The sequence below is a fragment of the Lithobates pipiens genome, unplaced genomic scaffold (genome assembly GCF_037356315.1).
Source record: "Lithobates pipiens isolate NorthernLeopardFrog02 unplaced genomic scaffold, aLitPip1_a1.2 Scaffold_23, whole genome shotgun sequence".
NCBI lineage: Eukaryota > Metazoa > Chordata > Amphibia > Anura > Ranidae > Lithobates > Lithobates pipiens.
In genome coordinates, this window is record NW_027507785.1 from 188818876 (window position 1) to 188839891 (window position 21016).

The 21016-nt window shown below is 45.9% G+C and overlaps 1 protein-coding gene across 2 annotated transcripts in view; it reads left to right on the forward strand.

Moving 5' to 3' along the window:
• The window catches only part of LOC143928074 (complement factor H-like), a 1075600-nt gene that overhangs the window by 654631 nt on the left and 399953 nt on the right, over window positions 1-21016 (forward strand). For both annotated transcript variants that reach the window (XM_077452686.1, XM_077452684.1), the window contains exon 14: window positions 484-666. In XM_077452686.1, the coding sequence (XP_077308812.1) occupies window positions 484-666 (183 nt within the window). The remainder of the gene's footprint in view (window positions 1-483; window positions 667-21016) is intronic.

The window sequence follows — 21016 nt, forward strand, 5'->3', positions numbered from 1 at the left end:
CGCATCAAAGTCAGACCAAAGTAGTACAGGAACTACTTTGAAGTCGGTGCGACTTGAAGTCGCACAGATATGAATGGTACTCATTGGAAATAATGGGGTATGACTTTCATGCGACTTTGCTGCCCAAGTCACAGGACAAGTCGCACAAATGTGAAAGGGGCCTAAATGACACCCCAACCACAGGTCACAAATGGTGTGTGTGTGCCTGCAACGGATATCATGGTACCGTAGTACCATGTGATCTGGTTGATGTGCCCTTTATAAAGTAGTGCATGCATTACTTTTGCTGCAGTCCAGCGTGATTTCAGCCTATTCAAATGAATGGGCTTCCATTGTACTGAACCAAAATCGCATGTGAATCACACAGGCATAAATGAGGCATTCCTGTTCCATGGTGTGAACTGGCCCTTAAATCTCAAAGGTATCTTTTTATATTTAAAAAATGCTTCTACTTTGAATAAGAGATGACATTTGTGTTTTTAGAGAAAAAAAAATGCACAAATCCACCACAAATAACTAATGGCAAGATTAGTGCGCAATCTGCATCAAAGCAATATTATTCCGGAAGCACGGTGAAGTATATATGTGAAGATGGTTATCAAATCATTGACTCTGATGAAAGTAAATGTATTGATGGAAAGTGGCTGCCACCACCTACCTGTGAAGGTAAGAGGCTTGATATAGTTTCTTGTCAGATATTAGAATGTTTCCAGACACAGCAATACTTATTGCAAAGTTTAAGTTTCATAGCAGACCTAAAATGATTTTCTAACTTACCCAAAATTCCCATCTTCTGTCTCCACACTAACCTAATATGTAGAACCCCCCTCCCCTAATGCCACGTACACAAGACTGGACTTTTCAACAGCAAAGGTCCAACGGAACAAATCCACCGGACAATTCCATTGTCCGGTGGATCCGGGGGTCTTCTTCTGACTTCGGGGGTCTTCCCGCTGGGCTCCTCTGCTATCTTCTACTCTTTTCCCACTCTTTTGCTAGCGGAGGAGCCCAGCTTTATTCTTCATTGTCATCGTTGTCCTGGGGTCTTCTTCCAACTTCGGGGGTCTTCTTCCGACTTCTCTGCGCTTTCCGGTTCTTCTCGCCGGGCTCCTCCGCTATCTTCTACTCTCTTGCTGCTCTTTTTCTAGCAGAGGACCCCAGCTTTCTCCTTCGTCGTCGTCGCCATCTTCTTCTTCTTCTTCTTCTTTCTTCTTCTGTTCTGATGTTGACATGATGCTCTCTCCTGTTGCAATGCCGTGGACATGGTGCGCAGTGACTTATATAGGCATAAGGGGTGGGGTCAATGGGTGATGTCACATGGTGACCCCACCCCTTCTGACATCACAGCCCCAGCATCCCCAGGAATGTGACACCATAAGGGACGGGGTCATCGTGACACATCATCTGGTGACCCCACCCCTTATGCCTATATAAGTTGCTGTGTACCGTCTCCATGGCATTACAGTGGGAGAAAGCGTCACGTCAACATCGGAAGAACAGAACAAGGAAGAAGAAGGCGGTGGCAATGAAGGAGAAAGCCGAGCTCCTCCGCTAGCAAAAGAGCAGCAAAAGAGCAGAAGATAGCGGAGGAGCCCAGCGAGAAGAACCGGAAAGCGCAGAGAAGTCAGAAGAAGACCCTTGAAGTTGGAAAAAGACCCCAGGACAATGACGACGACAGAGGAGAAAGCCGGGCTCCTCCGCTATCAAGAGTGACAAAAGATAGCAGAAGAGCCTGGTGAGAAGACCCCCGAAGTCGGAAGAAGACCCCCGGAACAGCCTAATAAACTACTTTAAAAACCTGTGTAGGAAGGCGCATGCGCGAAGCCTAGCATGGAGGACGCTTTCCGCTAGTGCTCCGCACTCCTCGCTGCCACATCGGGACTAAACTAGCATACCGAACCAGATCCCACGCTCTATTCAGGACATATTGCCTCCTGAAGTATCCAAGCACCAGGTGGAATGGTGCTGACCGGCCATAGGGGTAAGAATAAGCCAAAACCGATCAAGGAAGCTCTCGCCCGCGTCTCATCCAAGATGGCGGCTAAGGCCCTTGCAAGTCAGAGAGCAGCCTCCACACCTAGCAGAGACAACTCTGATAGCGAAGAGGATCGCGCAGATGATGAACCTACAATCGCTAGCTGTCCCTCGCTACCGTCAGCAGGTATGCCGCAAAATGACTTCCTTAAACATATGGAGTCTATGCTCCAGAAAGCCCTAAAAACCACATCGGAGCAAATCACGGATAGACTCTCGAGAGAAATCTGCAAAATTGGCCAACGCACAGCAGACCTAGAGTCTAGGGTCGATGACATGGAGCTCATGCTGCATGAACATACCCAAGAATTTGCTGCCCTCCGGGAAGAGAACGCCACCCTGCTCTCTCTCGTTTGGAAGACGCGGAAAACCGCTCACACAGATCCAATTTGAGGATCCGGGGGATCCCCGAATCTATAGAGGACGTCCAGTCCTTTACAACGGCCTTATTCCAAGAGCTGGCCCCTGGTACACCTATTGAACGCTTGGAATTTGACAGAATTCACAGGGCCCTAACTCGCCGCCAAACAGATGGACCACCGCGTGACATCATTGTCAAGCTGCACTTTTTTCGCACCAAGGAGCAGCTCCTCACTGTGGCACGCAATAAGGACTCATTGACCTTCCAGGGTCATACCTACCAAATTTTCTCAGACCTGGCTCCGCTCACTATTGCCAAGCGTCGGGCCATGAAGCCGCTGTTGCAGATCCTCATTCAACACCGCCTGAAGTATGCTTGGCGTTTCCCATTCGCCATCCAATTCGCCTACCAGGGCCAACAGCACACCTGCTCATCCCCGGACTCCCTGCAACGCCTGCTGGAATCTCTCCGCCTCGTCCCTCTGGATCAACAACCTGAAACTAACCTCCCTCGTACTCCGGCTCGCCCAGCAGCTCATCCTTACTTGAATACACCGCTATGCCATCTACCAGGCCCGGCTTCTATCCGAAAGGGAACCCCATCGAGACCCGAGACGGACAGAATCACTACACCTAAATCCCGGACACCGCGCTGAAGACTCTGGGTTTGTCATCTCTCCTCCTCGCTTCAATGCAAGCACACCACTTTGCCCCCCTTTTTAGGTTTCAGACTACCGTGAGGAAGAGAGTCATTGATCCTCCCACTGGGGATCTCCTTCCACCGAAACCTTGGGGCCCGCCAGCTGGTATGTACTCTTTCTGACCCTAACGAACCCCTGCTTACTCTTGGGCTCCGGCTCGTTGAAACGGTCCCCCTCCCCCCTCAGTCTATGATTTTTTTTTTTTTTCTTCACTTGGCCCCTATTACCATCTCCCGGCCTAACCTGCTCCTGATACCCCCCTGGATGTTTGACTACCCCTGCTTCGTGGCTGGTCCCACTCCAATCTGAAACTGTGTCCTGTCCTCCTAGTCCAATATCATCCTGTGTCCTTCTTTCGACAGCCTGATATTTACACCTTTCAACCTTCATATGGTTCGGTACCTTTAAACTCTCTTCACAGACTCGTTCTTTTTTACATTTTTTTTATATATTTTTTTCTCTTTTCTGATACATCTCATGTTATTTACTTTTTGATTTTTGTCCTTTTAACTCCTCTACCACCCTATATTTCTACAGCATTGCCCATAGCTCTCACTGTCACTGAATCATGAGTAATATAGAGTTTATACGTTTGCTGTGCAACTGTGCTTGTAAATCTATGCTCATAGTGATTACCTATAAGCTGTGTACCCGCTGTAAACCCCTTTACCCTCCTATTCCTTCCCCCCCTTGTTCCCCTCCTGCCCCTTTATCCCCCCCTTCCCCTTCTCCTTACCTCTACCCCCCCTAGCTCCCTCCCCTTGTCCCTTTCCTTTTTTCCTCCTCCTGCCCCTCTTTCCCTCCTTCCCTCGGCACTCTTTCCCTTCCCTCCCCTTAGACTCCCCCCCCCCCCCCCCTTCCCGCATCCTCTTCCCCCTACCCTGTCCCCTTGGACCCCCTGATCCCCCTGTCAAAGATCCTCTTTGACTTCGGTTTTATGTTTTTACTCTTGTTTCACCTAATATGTTGACAGTTTGGGTGGTTTAATTGTTCTGTTATATCTGTTATTAGTCTACATTGTGTTTCACAAATGACATGTATGTTATGCTTCTGGATAACAAAATTCTCCCTCTGGCGGCGGGGAACTGTCACTGCTCCCCCGTTCTTCAATGCACCTTCTTCTGGACCATCCCTTTTTGGCCCCGGAGATTGAGCATTGCTTGGTTGGGCGATTTAGCCTGGCTACTTTGTGTCTCTGCCCTTTCATGGCTCGCCCTATACACAGAGTCCTTCTCCCCCTCTTCTTTTCCCTCCTCTTCTTTCTTGTCCTTGCAAGGTTCCCCTCACTTATCTTAGGTCGGTCGACTCCCACGCCCTCAACTATACCCTATAAGCCTCCCCCCATTCAGCTCTTATGGCCCCGCTGAACATACTATCCCTTAACGTCAAGGGTCTCAACTCCCCCAATAAGAGGATTAAAGCCTTCCGTAACTTTACATCCTTGAAAGCTAACATTGTAGCCCTACAGGAAACCCACTATGCCGTGTCCCATACCCCGAAATTTTTTAGTTCAAGTTACCCCCAAGTTTTCACGGCCTCGGCTAACACTAAACATAGAGGGGTCCTGATAGCCTTCCATCACACTTCACCGTTCACCCCCACTTTGGAAATTAGAGACCCTGAAGGGCGTTATATTATCCTAGTAGGATTACTCCAGGACACTGAAACCACATTAGTCTCCTATTATGCGCCTAATGGAAACCCGAATCCCTTCTTCTCACATCTCCTGCAGGTTGTCAACACGCACCGAAAAGGCTCACTCTTTATTTGTGGTGATTCTAATCTGACCCTACATCCCCATCTTGATAAGTCGCCATACACACCAGAACATCACTCCTCTTCGGTCCAATTATGTCAACAACTACAGAAAGCTTCCCTCCTTGACACCTGGAGAGAATGTAATCCTCTCAAACGTAATTACACCTTCTATTCATACCCACACAAATCCTTCTCTAGGATAGACCACATTTTTACACCGGTAGCTACCTTCCCGACTGTGCTCCAATCCATAATTTGCCCAATTCCCTGGTCAGACCACTGTGCGGCGCTCACCACCGTCTCTTTGTTGATCCCTCAGACTACAGATAGAACCTGGTCCATGAATGAGGCACACCTCACTAGCCAATCCTTCTGTTTTGACATTCGTTTTTCCCTCACTGATTATCTGCAACATAATAATACCCCCGAGATCTCCCCGGTTCTCCTCTGGGAGGCTCACAAACCCGTAATTCGGGGCAGCTGTATATCAGTTGCCACCCACCTTAAGAAGGATAGAGTACTCAGACAACAACAGCTAGAATCGGACTATCACTCGCGCTTCCTTCAATTTCAAGCCTCACCTACAGAACCCCATAGACTAATCCTTGAAAAAACTAAGCTTGAACTGGACCTTTTCCTGGCCGAATCAGCAGATAAGATCCTACGGAGAAATAATCACACAATTTACACTAAAGCAAATAAACCTGACACCTTTATGGCCCTACGTCTCCGACAGCCTGATAGGATCCGCAAACCTATACGCCTCAAAATAACTAAGAACTCCTACACTAGTGATCCCATCAAGATACTCTGAGTTCCGACAGAAACTGGCCGACCTTTATGCAGCTAAAACCAAATTTTCCCCTCAACAGGCAAACGCCTTATTTCAAGACTTACCCTGAACTCCCACAGTCTGATAGGGAATCAATAGACGGCTTAATTACGGTCGAGGAGGTGCTCACAGCCATAAAGTCCCTTAAGCCCCGAAAACGCCCGGGTCCTGACGGTTTGCCTGAAGTTTTCTGATATATTGGCCCCTCTCTTAGCAAACTCGTTTAACGCCCTATTGAGGCGGCAGACCTTCGGCAGAGACACTCTCGCAGCATCCATAGCCATGATACCCAAACCCAACACTGATAACACCCTATGGTCTAACTTTCGCCCCATATCTCTGCTTAATGTGGACATAAAAATTTTGTCCAAAATTCTAGCGCTGCGTCTTAATCCACTCATCAGCAAATTAATTCATAAGGACCAAGTGGGATTTATCCCCCATAGGCAAGCCAGTGATAATATTCGTCGTGTCATATTGTTACAGCACCTAGCGAGATTGCGCTCCATTCCCATGCACCTTTTGTCCTTGGACATTAAAAAGGCGTTCGATCCCGTATCCTGGCCCTACTTACACTTTGTCCTGCAGCGCTGGGGTTTTGGACCACACTTCCTCCAATGGGTTACATCACTATATAATGACCCTCATGCCTCAGTTAAATACTCTGGCTTTAGCTCCCAAAGTTTTCTGATACGGAGAGGGACCCGACAGGGTTGCCCCCTATCCCCACTGCTCTTTGCCTTGGCAATAGAGCAACTAGCAGCAATGATATGGGTGAATCCCGATATTAAGGGCTTGGAGATAGCATCAACTGTACACAAATTATGTTTGTTTGCAGATGACGCTTTATTATTTGTCACCTCACCCCACACTTCTATCCCCAACCTACTCCACCTCCTTGACCAGGCTAAATCAAAGGCTCTGAACGTGTCTCTGCCGGGGGATACTGTCACTCTCCTTCAGAGGAACTTCTCTTTTCAGTGGTCTGCCACCTCTATTCCATATCTAGGCATTAAACTGTCTAGTGACCCAGTAAATCTCTTTCGTATAAACTATATCCCGATGCTGAAACATCTGTCCTCCCTACTCCATGACTGGAGTTCCCTTCATATCTCATGGATGGGTCGCATTGCTGCCACTAAAATGTCCCTTCTTCCTAAACTTTTGTACCTTTATAGGGTTCTTCCTGTACCAGTACCCTCCTACTTTCATCGTGTCATCCAAAGCCGGGTCTTCAGCTTTGTCTGGGGATCCACTAGGCCCAGGGTGACAAGATCTGTGTTACTTCGCCATCATAAATGGGGGGGGACTAGGGGTTCCTAACTTTTCCCATTACTATCACGCAGCCCAACTGGCCCAAATGACTCTGTACCATGCTAAGTTTGAGGTTCCTCTGTGGGTGAGCCTGGAAGCAATAGACATACACCCGGTACCCTTGGCAAATCTGTTATGGCTCCCCCAAACAGCGCAGGACCCCATAATTAACCCTATAACCCAACACACTCTTAAGCTCTGGGATAGCTTATGTAAACGGTTTAGCTTACGATCCCTGCACTCCCCGCTCCTTTCATTCATAGGCCATAAACATTTCTACCCCGCATATGCTGAACCTGCCTCTTTCCGGGCGTGGGCCCAGGCAGGTTTAACCCGAATTTGTGACCTAGTGACTGGTGGCGCTGTCAAAACATTCCTGTCCATTCAAACCCAAGCCAAACTTCCCAATACGGAATATTTTCGTTACCTCCAAATCTCTCACTTCGTACAGGGGGTCATTAACCCGGCTCTAAATCTACATGCTCTTTCCATATTTGAAAAGATCTGTGACTCCGACCCTCACGCACCGGGCATTATATCTCAACTATACGAACACCTTACCTCCCAGTCCACGACACTTCCGACTTATGCACAACAGTGGGCCAAAGACTTATCACTAACCATAGACGAGGAGGATTGGTCCAGTGTTTGGCACAACACAAAAATCTCGTCACACAATATTTTTGCCCTTGAAGCGAGTTACAAAGTACTTATGAGATGGTACCTAGTGCCAGACAGAATTGCTAAATTTCTACCGTCCTACTCGCCAAATTGTTTCCGCAACTGCGGCGGAAGAGGTACCTATATGCACATCTGGTGGACCTGCCCTGTGGTGCAATGCTTCTGGGCAACAATATTCCAAATGCTATCCACTATGTTCCGGGAACCAATAGCCCCTGACCCCGCATTGGCTCTTTTGAATTTCTTTCCGGATTCCCACACCACGGCGCAAATACGCCTATCCCTACAGCTTACTACGGCAGCCAAGCAAACAATTGCCAAAGCATGGAAAAGCCCACTCCTCCATATAACCGAAGTGAAAAATCGAGTCACGCAAGCTATGATCCATAGCAGAATTGAAGCCACTGTTTTGGACAAGATCCCTCGTCACGCTAAAATTTGGCAACCTTGGGTTGACCATTATCTGCCACCGAACTTTGATAAACAATTACTGAACCCTTAAATATACATATCCCCAGATCCAGTTGTTTGTGTATGTCCTTCGTTTATTTGGTGTGAGTCGGCCGACCTCCCCCCTTTCCCCCCTCTTCTTTTTCCGGACGCCTCTGTCCTCTTTCCTCTTCTCTTTCATCTAGTCCTCCTACTCCTCCTCTTTCCCCGATCTTCCTACCCCCTCAGTTCCCCTATTCTCCTTCTTTACTGCTCTCTGTTTGTATATATTCTCCATATCTCTTTGATACCTATTAAGGTAACATAGGTTATTGGCAGCCCTGATTTTGTTCTTGTACTGTTTTCGGCAATTTACACTAAGCTGCTCTTCGAGTGTTAAATTCGCAGTGGTCTCCGCCCTGTCACGTAGCAGGCCTCCTTTGGAGCCCGTGACGGTCCTGAGACCCATTATTTGAGCACTATTACAAATCTGCATTATGTGTTAACATGCACTTATGTTGTACTCTGTTTGGCCTTACTAGTTACGTATCAGACCCTCGCTCTTTATTCTTTACTGATGCTATATGGCTGATATCTTTGTATCCTTTGTACCTGTTACCAATAAAAACCTTTGAAAAGTAAAAACCTGTGTAGTGTGATTTTTTTTATTTACACTTTTTCCTTCAGGTGAATGGGTAAGGGTACGATGTACCCCATACTCATTCACATAGGGTGGGGAGCTGAGATCTGGGGGCCTCTTGTTAAAGGGGGCTCCCGGATTCCGATAAGCAGGGTTGTCGGAAAGAGGCCCTTGTCCTCATCAACATGGGGACAAGGTGCTTTGGGGTGGGGTGGGGGCCCCTTGCCCAAAGCACCCACCCCCCCATGTTGAGGGCATGCGGCCTGGTACGGCTCAGGAGGGAGAGGGCACTCACTTGTCCCCACCCCATTTCCTGACTGGCTGGGCTGCGTGCTCGGATAAGGGTCTGGTATCAATTTTGGGGGGACCCCCACACCGTTTTTTTTAGCGTAGGGCCTTCCCCTTAAAATCCATACCAGACCAAAGGACCTTGGCGGGGCATTCCCTCTCGCACTCGCTGCAATAGGAAAATTTGTTTTTTTTTCTAGGGCTGTGGAAATTAAAGATTAATTGCTCAATTAATCGTTAATTTTTTTGATCGATCAAAATTTTTTTGATCGATCAAAATACTCACCTCTCCGGACATGGACATCGTTGTCACCGGACTCCTCCCCCCTTCCCCAAGTGACTCTGTCTGCTAACGAAGAGGGGAAGAGTCTGGTGACATCGAAGTTCTGATTGAACGTAACGCATACGGGGAGGAGCTACGCATGGCGTCACCTGCTGCTGCCCTACGGAACTAACACGATTTTCCACTTTACATGCTGTGTTTTTTATCATCTTTATGTGAGTAGTTTGTGTTTGAACACAAAATTACATCTTATACATAAGCGGTGAGCACTTAGATCTTTTCTTTCTACCCATGACGTGAGAGAAGTTTATGGTCCGTGTTAACCCTTTTGATATCCACTTGCATGACCACCTGTTTGCACAGGAGTCCATGCCATAAGGTGAGAGTAATCAGTTAGACCGGAGGTGGAGGGATGGTCACGCTACTGTGGGGAAAAAAAATTACTTACGTCAGTGCTACAGTTTGAATTTAAAACATATTTGTGTGAACTGTGAAGTTAAGTCATGGATTGTGGAAACTAACTAGTGTCGGGTGATTGTATATAGTGTATACCACATTTACCACTGACTAATGCAGAGTTGCAATGCAAGGAGATCAGCTAATCAGCTAGTAGTTGGATCTGTATGTGCATTATAATTAATTGAAATTAGTCGATTAATCAATTAAAAAATTGATTAATCGAACAAAAAAAATTTAATCAGTAAGAGCCCTAGTTTTTTTCTATTGCCGTGAGTGCAGGATGTACAGTACCATGTCACAGAGAACCAGCTAGGATAGGATCGCGCTGGAAACATTTTCGCAGGCAGGTGCTGTAGCTGCCCGCATGTCGTATTTTGTCTGTCGGACCAGCATACAGACGAACGGGTTTCTTGCTAGGAGTCCAATGGGAAAATTTAAAACATGTTCTATTTCTAAAGTCCATCGGATTTTTGGCATGCAAAGGTTCGATGGAGCCCAAACACGACCTTTGCTGTCAAAAAGTCCGGTCGTGTGTACGTGGCATAAGACTCACAGTGGAAAGATCCAAATAGTTAAAACTAAAAAAAAAGTGTACAGAAACTTCATAAATCGAGAACAATTACTCATATATAAATGTTGGAATGATCATATTTGAAAGTAAGAGAACAATTGACAGTACTATTAAACTCATAGGGTAAAAATGTAAATAAAAGCATGAACCTGAATATCTCCACAAGAGGTTAAAAATTACCCATACACTATATATTCTCAAATGCAATGATAAATGAACAGTCCGTATAACACATGGGAGCTTTTTGTCGGAAACTCTGGCTGTGTAGGCTCCATTTGACATTTTCCATGGGAATTTCCGTCACACAAAATTTAGTTCTCAAATTTTCTGACAACAAAATCTATTGTTGGAAATTCCGATTGTGTGTACACAATTCCGACGCACAAAGTTCCACGCATGCTCGGAATCAAGCAGAAGAGCAGCACTGGCTATTGAACTTAATTTTTCTCTGCCCGTCGTACATGTGTTGTACGTCACCGTGTTCTTAATGTTTGCAATTTCAGACCAACTTAGTGTGACCATGTATATGCAAGACAAGTTTTTTTTTTTTTTTTTTTTCAAGAAAGCTTTATTGATATATAGAGCAAAAAGGAAACAATATCATATCAAAATGACAGATGACATCTATCAGTACAGAACCTGATACATAGGGCCATACAAAATAGGCAAGCAAGATCTACTCACATCAAGGCCTACACAATTAAAAATCATGCTATTACATGTATTGCACCTATTAGCAATAAAAGAGGAACATGAAAGATGTCTTCTTCGAAAAAAAACTTTAAAAAAAAACAACGAGGAGAAGAGAAAAAGAAATAAATAATAAAACATAAAACCGAAGATATGGTCATCTTTGCAGTCTGAATAGAAGCCAAGGGTTCCATTTCAGATCATATGTAGGAATCGTATCCTGCAAAGTATGGAAAACCTTTTCTGTTAGCATCGTGTGATCAGTACGTGAAAGGACCTGGGCAAAGGGGACAACAGGTGTCTTCCAGTGAAGAGCTATCATCCAGAGCATAGCCACACATATCGAGTGGATCAGCCTCACCAGCAGCTTGGGGGTGTCTGGAAAAGAAGGCAATGTCATTGCCGGTATGTTAAGGTTAACAACCGACCGGCTAACGTAGCAATTAACTTCAGTACCTCTTGTCAGATTGGTTGAATTATCTCACATTCCCAGAATATATGACAAAGGGTGCCTAAATGATTGCAGCCCCTAAAACAGTAAGGGGGGGTGAGGGGATATATCCTATGTAGACGTGTCGGGGTATAGTACCATCGGGTCATTAATTTAATGGCAGTTTCCCTAATCGTTAAAGATCTAGTGCATTTACACATATTATTCCAACCTTCCCTCCAGTCTATCGCATCCCCATCCAGTTCCAGCTCTCGTTCCCATTGGGTTCTATATTTCAGTGTCTGAGACTCATCCACCCCTTCCAGGACCCTTCTGTTGGGGGGAGTTGAAACATAAATCTTCAAAGAGGGTAATCTGGTCTTGGATCGGGCTGCGATAGTGAGATAGAAAGAAATGCCGAATCTGCAAGTAGTGATAATATTCAACATCAGGGAGTTGATAGTGGGTTTGTAATTCTAAAAATGGGATAAATTTAGAGCCCACTACAAAGTCCCCTAACTGGGTAAGCTTGCGATCCACCCAAATTTGGAATGCCTCAGGGTGTGTATATGCTGGGGGAAACCTAGGGTCTCTCAAATAGGAGACCCCTAAAGGAGTCGCGGAAATAAGGTTATATTTACTTTTGTATTGGTGCCATAATTGCAGGCCATTTGTTACTATATTATTCTTCGTGCGCAGTGCGGTGGTTTGTTGGTGTGAGGACCACATAAGTCCAGGGAGATAAAACGGGGTGATAGAGTCTCTTTCAAATTGAACACAGGATACCTTTGAGTTGTGAATTGACCACTGAGCTTGCTGCGTAAATCTGCAAGCCAAATAATAGAGCCAGATTTGGGGAACACCTAGGCCTCCTTTCTTCATAGATCGGTACAGGACGTCTTTGGTAAATCTGGCGGTTTTATCACCCTAAATAAATCGATTGAGATATGATTGGAGGCTGTGTAAATAGGATCTAGAGAGCCTGACAGGAAGGGAGCGAAATAAATAACAGTCTGGGGAGGATAACCATCTTAAGGGCGGTAATCCTATCAATAAAAGGAATATGTAGGGGGAGCCAATGTTTTTAAGCGTTTTTTTTCAATTTAGAGATCAATAGGGGGTAGTTGATATCGAAGAGTTTTCAAGTCTCCGGGCAAGCCTATACCCAGATAGGACAGGTGTGAGTTAGCCCATGTGAAGGAGTAGTTGTGCTTAATGTGATCTAGTTCACTGGGTGAATAACCCACTGGGAGAGCAGTAGACTTTGAGACATTAATAGAAAGTCCGGAAACCTTTGCAAAGCTCGTTAATGTTCAAAATAGGTTGGGTAGGGGGATAAGGGGATTCGTCAAAAACATCAATACATCGTCAGCATACATGCAGAATTTTTACATCGAGTTACCTTTGGTATATCCAGTAATCTGGGTTTTTCAATAGAGCTATTGCTAGAGGTTCAAGGGCCAGAGCAAAAATTAAGGGGGAGAGGGGACATCCCTGTCTGGTACCTTTGCCTATTGGGAAATAATCGGAGTTGCATCCGGGGAGCTTAATGCGAGTTTTAGGGTTACAGTAAAGATCTTGAAATCTCACCAGAAATTCCCCGTGAAAGCCCATCCGAGGTAGGAGATCATTAATGTAGGCCCATGAGACGCTGTCAAACGCCTTCTGTATGTCAAGGCTGAGTAAAAGGAGTTTTCGGGAGAATAAATTGGCATCTTGGATAATATCTGTTGCTAAACCTATGTTATCTGTTATTAGACGGTGTGGGATAAAACCGGATTGGAAAGGGGATATCAGGGAGGGAATGATTTTGGCTAGTGTATCCGCTAAAATCCTACTAAAGATTTTTAAATCATTATTGATAACCGAAATGGGCCTATAGTTTTGGGGCGGCAGAGCATGATTTTTGTTTTGGGATTAGGGACATGTTGGCCAATAACATTTCATCTGGGAAGCTACCTCCTTGTAGTACTCAGTTAAAAAGGTGAGCTAGGGGCGCATGTGCGAGGCTCAGCGTGATGGACGTACCTCACTAGAGCTCCGCACTCTCCGCCATATTCCCGGGACTCGTTCTGCTCCCTGAAGCGAGATCTCAGCCCTGCACCTACCGGGATCGCAGCGGGCATCTCTCAGGCACACTCGGCGATGGTCCTTACCGGCCATCGAGGCAAAACGAAGCTGAAACCGATCAAGGAGGCGCTCGCCCGGGCCTCCTCCAAGATGGCGGCGAAGGCTCAGGCTCAAGCTCAAGCACAGCAGCGAGCGCAGCAGCGTGACAGCCCCTCTCATTCGGAGGATCAGCACAGCGATGAGGATGAGGACAATATCCCAGCACAAGATGACTCTCCTAACCTCTCCTCAGCAGGTGTGTCACAAGCTGACTTTCTAATGCACATGGACACTATGCTAAAAAAAAGCTCTTAAAACGACCTCTGACCAAATTACCAACAAATTAACAAGGGAGATTAGGGAACTCGGACAGAGGACTGCTGATCTTGAGACCCGTGCTGATGATATGGAGCTAACTCTCCGTGAACATGCACAAGAGCTATTATTACTCCGTGAAGAGAACGCTATGTTGCTTTCCCGCTATGAGGACTCAGAGAATCGTTCCCGCAGGTCGAATCTGCGCCTCCGGGGAATACCAGAATCAGTCGATGACTTGCAAGCATTTACATTAGCTTTGTTCCAAGAACTTTCGCCCTCAATTCCGGTGGAACGATTGGAATTCGACAGAATTCACAGGGCCCTCACCCGTCGCCAAACGGACGGACCCCCGCGTGATATAATCATCAAATTCCACTTTTTCAAGACAAAGGAACAACTTCTTGCTTCTGCTCGCAATAAGGATAACCTCACCTTCCAGGGACATTCTTACCAATTATTTACTGACTTGGCCCCCCTTACCATTGCGAAACGTCGTGCCATGAAACCGCACTTGCAAATTCTTACCCAGCAACAAATTAAATACACATGGCGTTTCCCTTTTGCCTTACAATTCTTTTATAAAGGTCAGCAACACGTTGTTACCACTCCAGAGGCCCTTCAGAACTTACTGAAATCACTCCATTTGTCTCCTCCGGTTCAACTCTCAGACACTGTCCTTCCACGCACCCCAGCCCGATCGGGTCCTTATCCTTATGCGGCTACCCCCAAGCGGGGCCCCCATGACTGTCCGACTCCATCAGCAATCCGTAAGGGCACCCCCTTACGCACAGAGGCTACAAGTTATGTCAGTCCTAAAGTATTTGTGCCCCGTTGAGTGGTTTATATCTAGCCAAGTCACCTCACCTGTCCTTTGGTGAGCTTTTGTAATTTGCTTTCTCCCGATGTGGGGAGATAACATGACACATGTCCCCGCTGTTCTCTAGTAGATTATAATTTGATTATGGTCCTCTATTCCTAAGATAGTAACCATATTTACCTCTTTCCTCTCCCTTCCCCTCCCCCCCTTTCCCTTTCTTCTTTTTCCCCACCCCCCCCTCCCTCTCCCTTTCCCTCCTCTTCCCCCCTCTCCCCCTCTTTCCCCTTCTCCCCTTCTCTCCCCCTTTCCCCCTTTTTCACTTCCTCCCCTTTAGGGAGGATTTATTTATGGTTGTCTATGTTATGTTATTTTCTGCATATGTCTGATTGTCGCATACTTTTATATGTTATGGTTACTTGATGACTTGATACAATGATCTCAAACATGCTTTTACTTATGTCCCGGTATTCGGCGGAGAGCTGTCACTGCTCCCCCCTATAGTTTAGTACACCCTCTGCCTGATCTGATTTTGGGGCCGGGAAGACGGTGTACACTTCTGTCGGGCGTGTTTAGTCTGACGTGTTTCAGTATAATGGTTCATATATACGCCTTACACGAATTCCTCTCCTTATTCTACTTCTTTTCTCTTTTTTCTTTCCCTCTGCTTCTTCTCCCCCTCTCTCCCCCTCTTACCTCCTTAGCCGGGCGACCCGTGCGTCCCCATGGGTATATCAGCCTTCCTCCCTCTCGGAACGAACATGGCCCCCCTGAATGTTTTGTCGCTTAATGTTAAAGGGCTAAATTCTCCTAACAAGAGAGTCAAAGCATTTCGCTCTTTTGCGTCTTTGCGGGCGAGCATAGTTGCGCTTCAAGAGACACATTTTTCATCCCATAATACCCCTAGGTCATTCAGTTATAAGTATCCACAAGTTTACACCGCCTCAGCGGCAACTAAGCAAAGAGGTGTTCTATTAGCCTTACACCGCTCGCTACCCTTTACCCTTATCTCTGAAATTAAGGACCCAGAAGGCCGTTATATTATTCTAGTTGGTCTCTTACAAGACACAGAAGTCACTCTTGTGTCATATTATGCCCCAAACAGAAACCCTGTTCCTTTTTTTTCACATCTTTTTCAAACGATTAAGGCCCATTCCAAGGGTACCCTGCTGGTATGTGGTGACTCTAATTTGGTAATCCACCCCCATTTGGATAGGTCTCCTTACACCCCAGAGCATTCTTCAGCTTCGTCCCATTTTCGCACTTTACTACAACAGGCCTCCCTTCTTGATTCCTGGAGAGAATGCAATCCGATTAAGAAAAATTTCACATTTTACTCTTATCCCCATAACTCATTTTCCAGGATTGATCATATATTCCTACCTGTGACCTCTTCTCCCGTTTTACTACAATCTCACATACATCCGATCTCCTGGTCAGATCATTGCGCTGTCGTTACCACAATCACCTCTCTGATCCCTCAATCTACCGATAGGACTTGGTGTATTAGCGATAAACATCTGGCTAATCAGTCATTTTGTCTGGATATCCAAGTGGCCCTAGCGGAATACATTCAGTATAACGCCACCCCGGGTATATCGCCCATCCTCCTTTGGGAGGCACATAAGCCAGTGATTCGAGGCAAATGCATTTCCATTGCTACACATCTTAAGAGGGATAAGCTTCTCCAAACACAACGTTTAGAGGCCAATTATAATAGGAATCTCTTCCAGTTTCAAGCTTCGCCGACAGCCGACAATAAGTTGGCCATGGAAAACGCAAAATTAGAACTGGACCTGCTTCTGGCGGAAGCAGCCGACAAATCTATTCGCAGCTCTAAACACAATATTTATATGAAGGCCAACAAACCTGACACCTTTTTAGCCTTACGTCTTAGGAATCCAGAACGCTCCTTCAAACCTGTTCGGTTAAGGGTGGGTAAAAACTCCCTCACCAGTAATCCAGTTAAAATAGTATCTGAATTTAGTAAACAATTGGCTAAATTATATGAAGCTAATACCCCCTGTCCCAGGGAATCTGCTGATTCTCTTTTCTGGGATCTGCAGATTCCCTCTTTATCTAATACTAACCGGGAAATAATGGAGGCCCCTATCACCTCACAGGAAATACTTTCTGCTATCCGTACTTTGAAATCACATAAACGACCGGGCCCGGATGGCCTCTCTAACTCCTATTATAGAAAATTTGCGGATACTTTGGCCCCGTTATTAGCTAACGCATTTAACGCTCTCCTAAAAGATGGATCCTTTGGTAGAGACACGCTGACCGCTATCATTTCAATGATTCCCAAGCCCAACAGTGATAACACGCTTTGGTCCAACTACAGGCCCATATCTCTTTTAAATACCGACATAAAGTTATTAGCAAAAGTACTAGCTCTACGCCTTAATCGATTTATTGGTAATTTGATTCACAAAGACCAAGTGGGATTTATCCCTAGTCGCCAAGCTAGTGACAATATACGTCGAGTGGTTCTGTTGCAACATGTTGCCAGAACTCATAAAATACCTATGCACCTGCTTTCACTGGATATTCGTAAAGCCTTTGATACACTATCCTGGCCATATTTGCAGTATGTGCTACAGTTTTGGGGCTTTGGCCCGCATTTTTTACAGTGGGTCCAGGCCCTTTATACCCATCCACAGGCATATGTTAAATACTCGGGCTTCATCTCCCATAGATTCCCTATTCAGCGTGGGACCAGGCAAGGATGCCCTCTTTCCCCGCTGATTTTTGCCCTTGCTATAGAGCCCTTAGCGGCTTTAATTAGAGCGGATCCCAATATCAAAGGTCTGGACGTTGCCTCAGTGCCGCACAAGCTTTGCTTATTCGCTGACGATGCTCTCTTATTTATTACTTCACCCCACACCTCGCTCCCTAACCTTTGTCACCTTTTGGATAAATTTGATTCGATCTCGGGATTAGAGGTAAACCAATCTAAATCACGGGCCCTCAACGTGTCTCTGCCATCGGAAATCTTCCAAAATTTAAAGGAAAATTATCCCTTTCAATGGTCAACATCTTCTATTCCATATCTGGGTGTTAAACTAACCAGCGACCCAACCCAATTGTATCAGTCCAATTATCTCCCCGCACTACGTAACTTTTCATCCCTTATGGCCTCATGGCCACCACTATGTGTTTCATGGTTGGGGAGGATCGCGGCCGTGAAAATGACACTGTTGCCCAAACTGCTATATCTTTTTAGGGTACTCCCGGTTGCGGTCCCCCCGTATTTCCACCGTGTCATGCAAAGTCGTATCTTCAAGTATATCTGGGGTTCAACAAGGCCCAGAGTCTCTAGGCAGACTCTGTTTCGCCATAAGACGCAGGGAGGATTGGGTGTACCTAATCTTCGGTTTTACTTTTATGCAGCACAATTGGCCCAATTGGCCCTTTATCATGCGACAGTTGAGACACCCTTGTGGGTCAGTCTTGAAGCTGTAGATACCCATCCCCTAATCATATCCAACCTGCTGTGGCTACCGCCCCAGGCTAGGAAGTCGATTTGTAACCCTGTCACCCGTTTCTCATTGGGGTTGTGGGATAGGTTGAAGTCTACTTATAGATTACAATCATCTCATTCCCCCTTACTCTCCTTTTTTGGCCACCCACATTTTATGCCCGCTTATTCGGATCCCGCCTTGTTCGATGCCTGGTCCCAAAGGGGCTTGGCTAGAGTATGCGATCTGGTATCGAATAACGCAATCATAAAGTTCCCGGTTCTGCAAGCCAAAACGAAGCTCCCCCATAAAGAGTGTTTCCGATACCTCCAAATAATTCATTTTGTCCAAATGAACACGAAGTCATGCACAGATCTAGGCCGCCTGTCCCCCTTTGAGACAATTTGTAAAACAGATCCGCACTCTCCAGGAATCATATCTTGCCTCTACTCCTACCATTTCCTCTAGTCTGAGCTCCCCCCTATTGTATGCTAGTGCCTGGTCCCATGATCTTTCTCTTAGTATTGATCCTGAAGAATGGGGTAGAGTTTGGCTCAACACTAAAATCGCTACCCAGAATATAATTGCGGCTGAGGCCAATTATAAAGTTTTAATGCGCTGGTACCTGGTCCCAGCCAGGATTTCTAGATTTGTGCCAAACTACTCCCCAAATTGCTTCCGGGGGTGTAACGAGGTTGGCACACATCTCCATATTTGGTGGGCCTGCCCAGTAGTGACAGAATTTTGGAAACAAATTTTTAGCATCCTATCCAGACTCTTCCAATGTACTCTATCGCCAGATCCAACGATTGCCCTGTTAAATCTAATACCTAGCAGGTTTACCCGACACCGGGCGCGGCTCTTTCTGCAGATAGTCACAGCCGCAAAACAGACCATCGCAAAAGCATGGAAATCCGCAACCCTTAGCATCCCTGAAGTTAAGAACCGGGTTACCCAGGCCATGATTCACAGCAAAATTGAAGCAATTATTCTAGACAGACTCCCTCTCCATTGTAAGATTTGGCAACCATGGGTGGACCACTTTTTACCCCCAAATTTTGACCCCCAACTTTTAATACTGTAACCCGCATAGTAACCTTTGGTCTCTTACTGAGACCCGTGGGGACCTCGGACCGCCCGCCGTCCCTTCTCTGTCCCGTTTCTTCCCTGTGCTTTCTTGCACTTTTTCTATACTTCTCCCGTCCTTACCTCTGTTCCCCTTTCTGTTTTTCTCTTTCTTTATGGCTGGTTGACTTTACTAGTCTCTTTGTGTTTTCCTTTATGCTTAAACTACAGTAGGGTATTTCTTTGTTGTAAGTTTTCTGCTCCCCAGTTCCGGGGGTGATTAACCCTACTTGGGGACCCCCTCTTAGTGGGACTCCCCTTACGGTTTGCCCTAGATCCAAAGTGATTACTTTTTGCCAAAACGATCTGTTGGGGTTTTTAATGGATCTTGGATGTTTTCATATGGTATTTATGACTCAATCGTTGGCCTTGTACTGTAAGTGTTGCCTGCATTTCGATGTTATAGTGTCTCTCTACTATGCGACCTTCTGTACTTGTGTATTGTTACCCTTTTTTTATATGTTAATAAAATATTTGAAAAGAAAAAGAAAAAGGTGAGCTAATCTGTGGGCTAAGATTGTGGAGAATTTTTTATAGTATAAGGACGAGAAACCGTCCGGGCCTGGGGCAGAACCCGCCTTCAAGGATTTAATTACATGTAAAATTTCCGAGATTGTAATGGGAGCATTAAGTTCTCCAATTTGTGAGGTGGTCAGGGCTGGGATGGGTATATCATGGAGCCATGCTAATTCCTCTGGGGATGGGGAAGTATGTGGGGGCGCTAATAGGGAGGCATAAAATTGTTCAAATATTTTAAGCACCTCCTTGGGGTGCGAGGTCATTAATCCATCTTTAGAGGATAGCCTATATAAATGGGGGGGGGGGGGGGCAGATCGAGTTTGAGAATCTTCTAGCAAAAAGCATTGAAGCAGTGTTGTTATATAACAAGTAACGAGCTTTAGTCCAGCGAAGTGCCTTTTCTACCCTATTTGACAGGAGGGAGTTGAGTTCTAATCGCTTTTGTTCTATGGTGTTCCTGGTGGACTCTAAATGTAGGGAGGTTGTATTTTTATATAAATGGTCAAGCTCCTTTGTCAACTCCACCATTCTAAGTTTATTACTCCTGTTACGGGCTGCGGATAGGCTAATAATTTTACCCCTAATGACAGCTTTGTGCGCTGTCCAGAGTAGCGAGGGCTGAATTTCCGGTTGGGCATTAAGTGCAAAATACTCTTCTAAGGATTGAGCTATTTGGGATTCAATTGCTAAGTCTGAAAGGATGCATTCATTTAATCTCCATGAGTGGGGTGTGGGGGCAAGCCTAATGAAACCAGTGGTAAAAGAAGTGGCCTGATGGTCTGACCACATGCAGGGGTGAATTGTGGCCTCCAAGGAATTTGCCAATATGACCGGGGAGGTATAGATGTAATCCAACCTCGCATATCTATTATGAGGGTGAGAAAAAAAAGTGAATTCCTTACTACCTATGTTATGTGCCCTCCAGGTATCAAGGAGCTGAAGATCATGCAAACCGCTGGGGAGGGATTTCAGAAATGCCCTAGAGGCGACTGTAGCTGACGAGCGGTCTAGTGTAGCATTAGCCACTGAGTTGAAATCCCCCCCTATAATCATATGGGGGGAATGGAAGTGAGCAAGTTTCTCAATAAATGCCCTAAAAAAAGCAGCAGGGCTATCATTGGGAGCATAAATACTAGCAATGGTAAGTTCTCTGTCATGTACTATACCCTTAACAATCACATAACGGCTTTCTTTGTC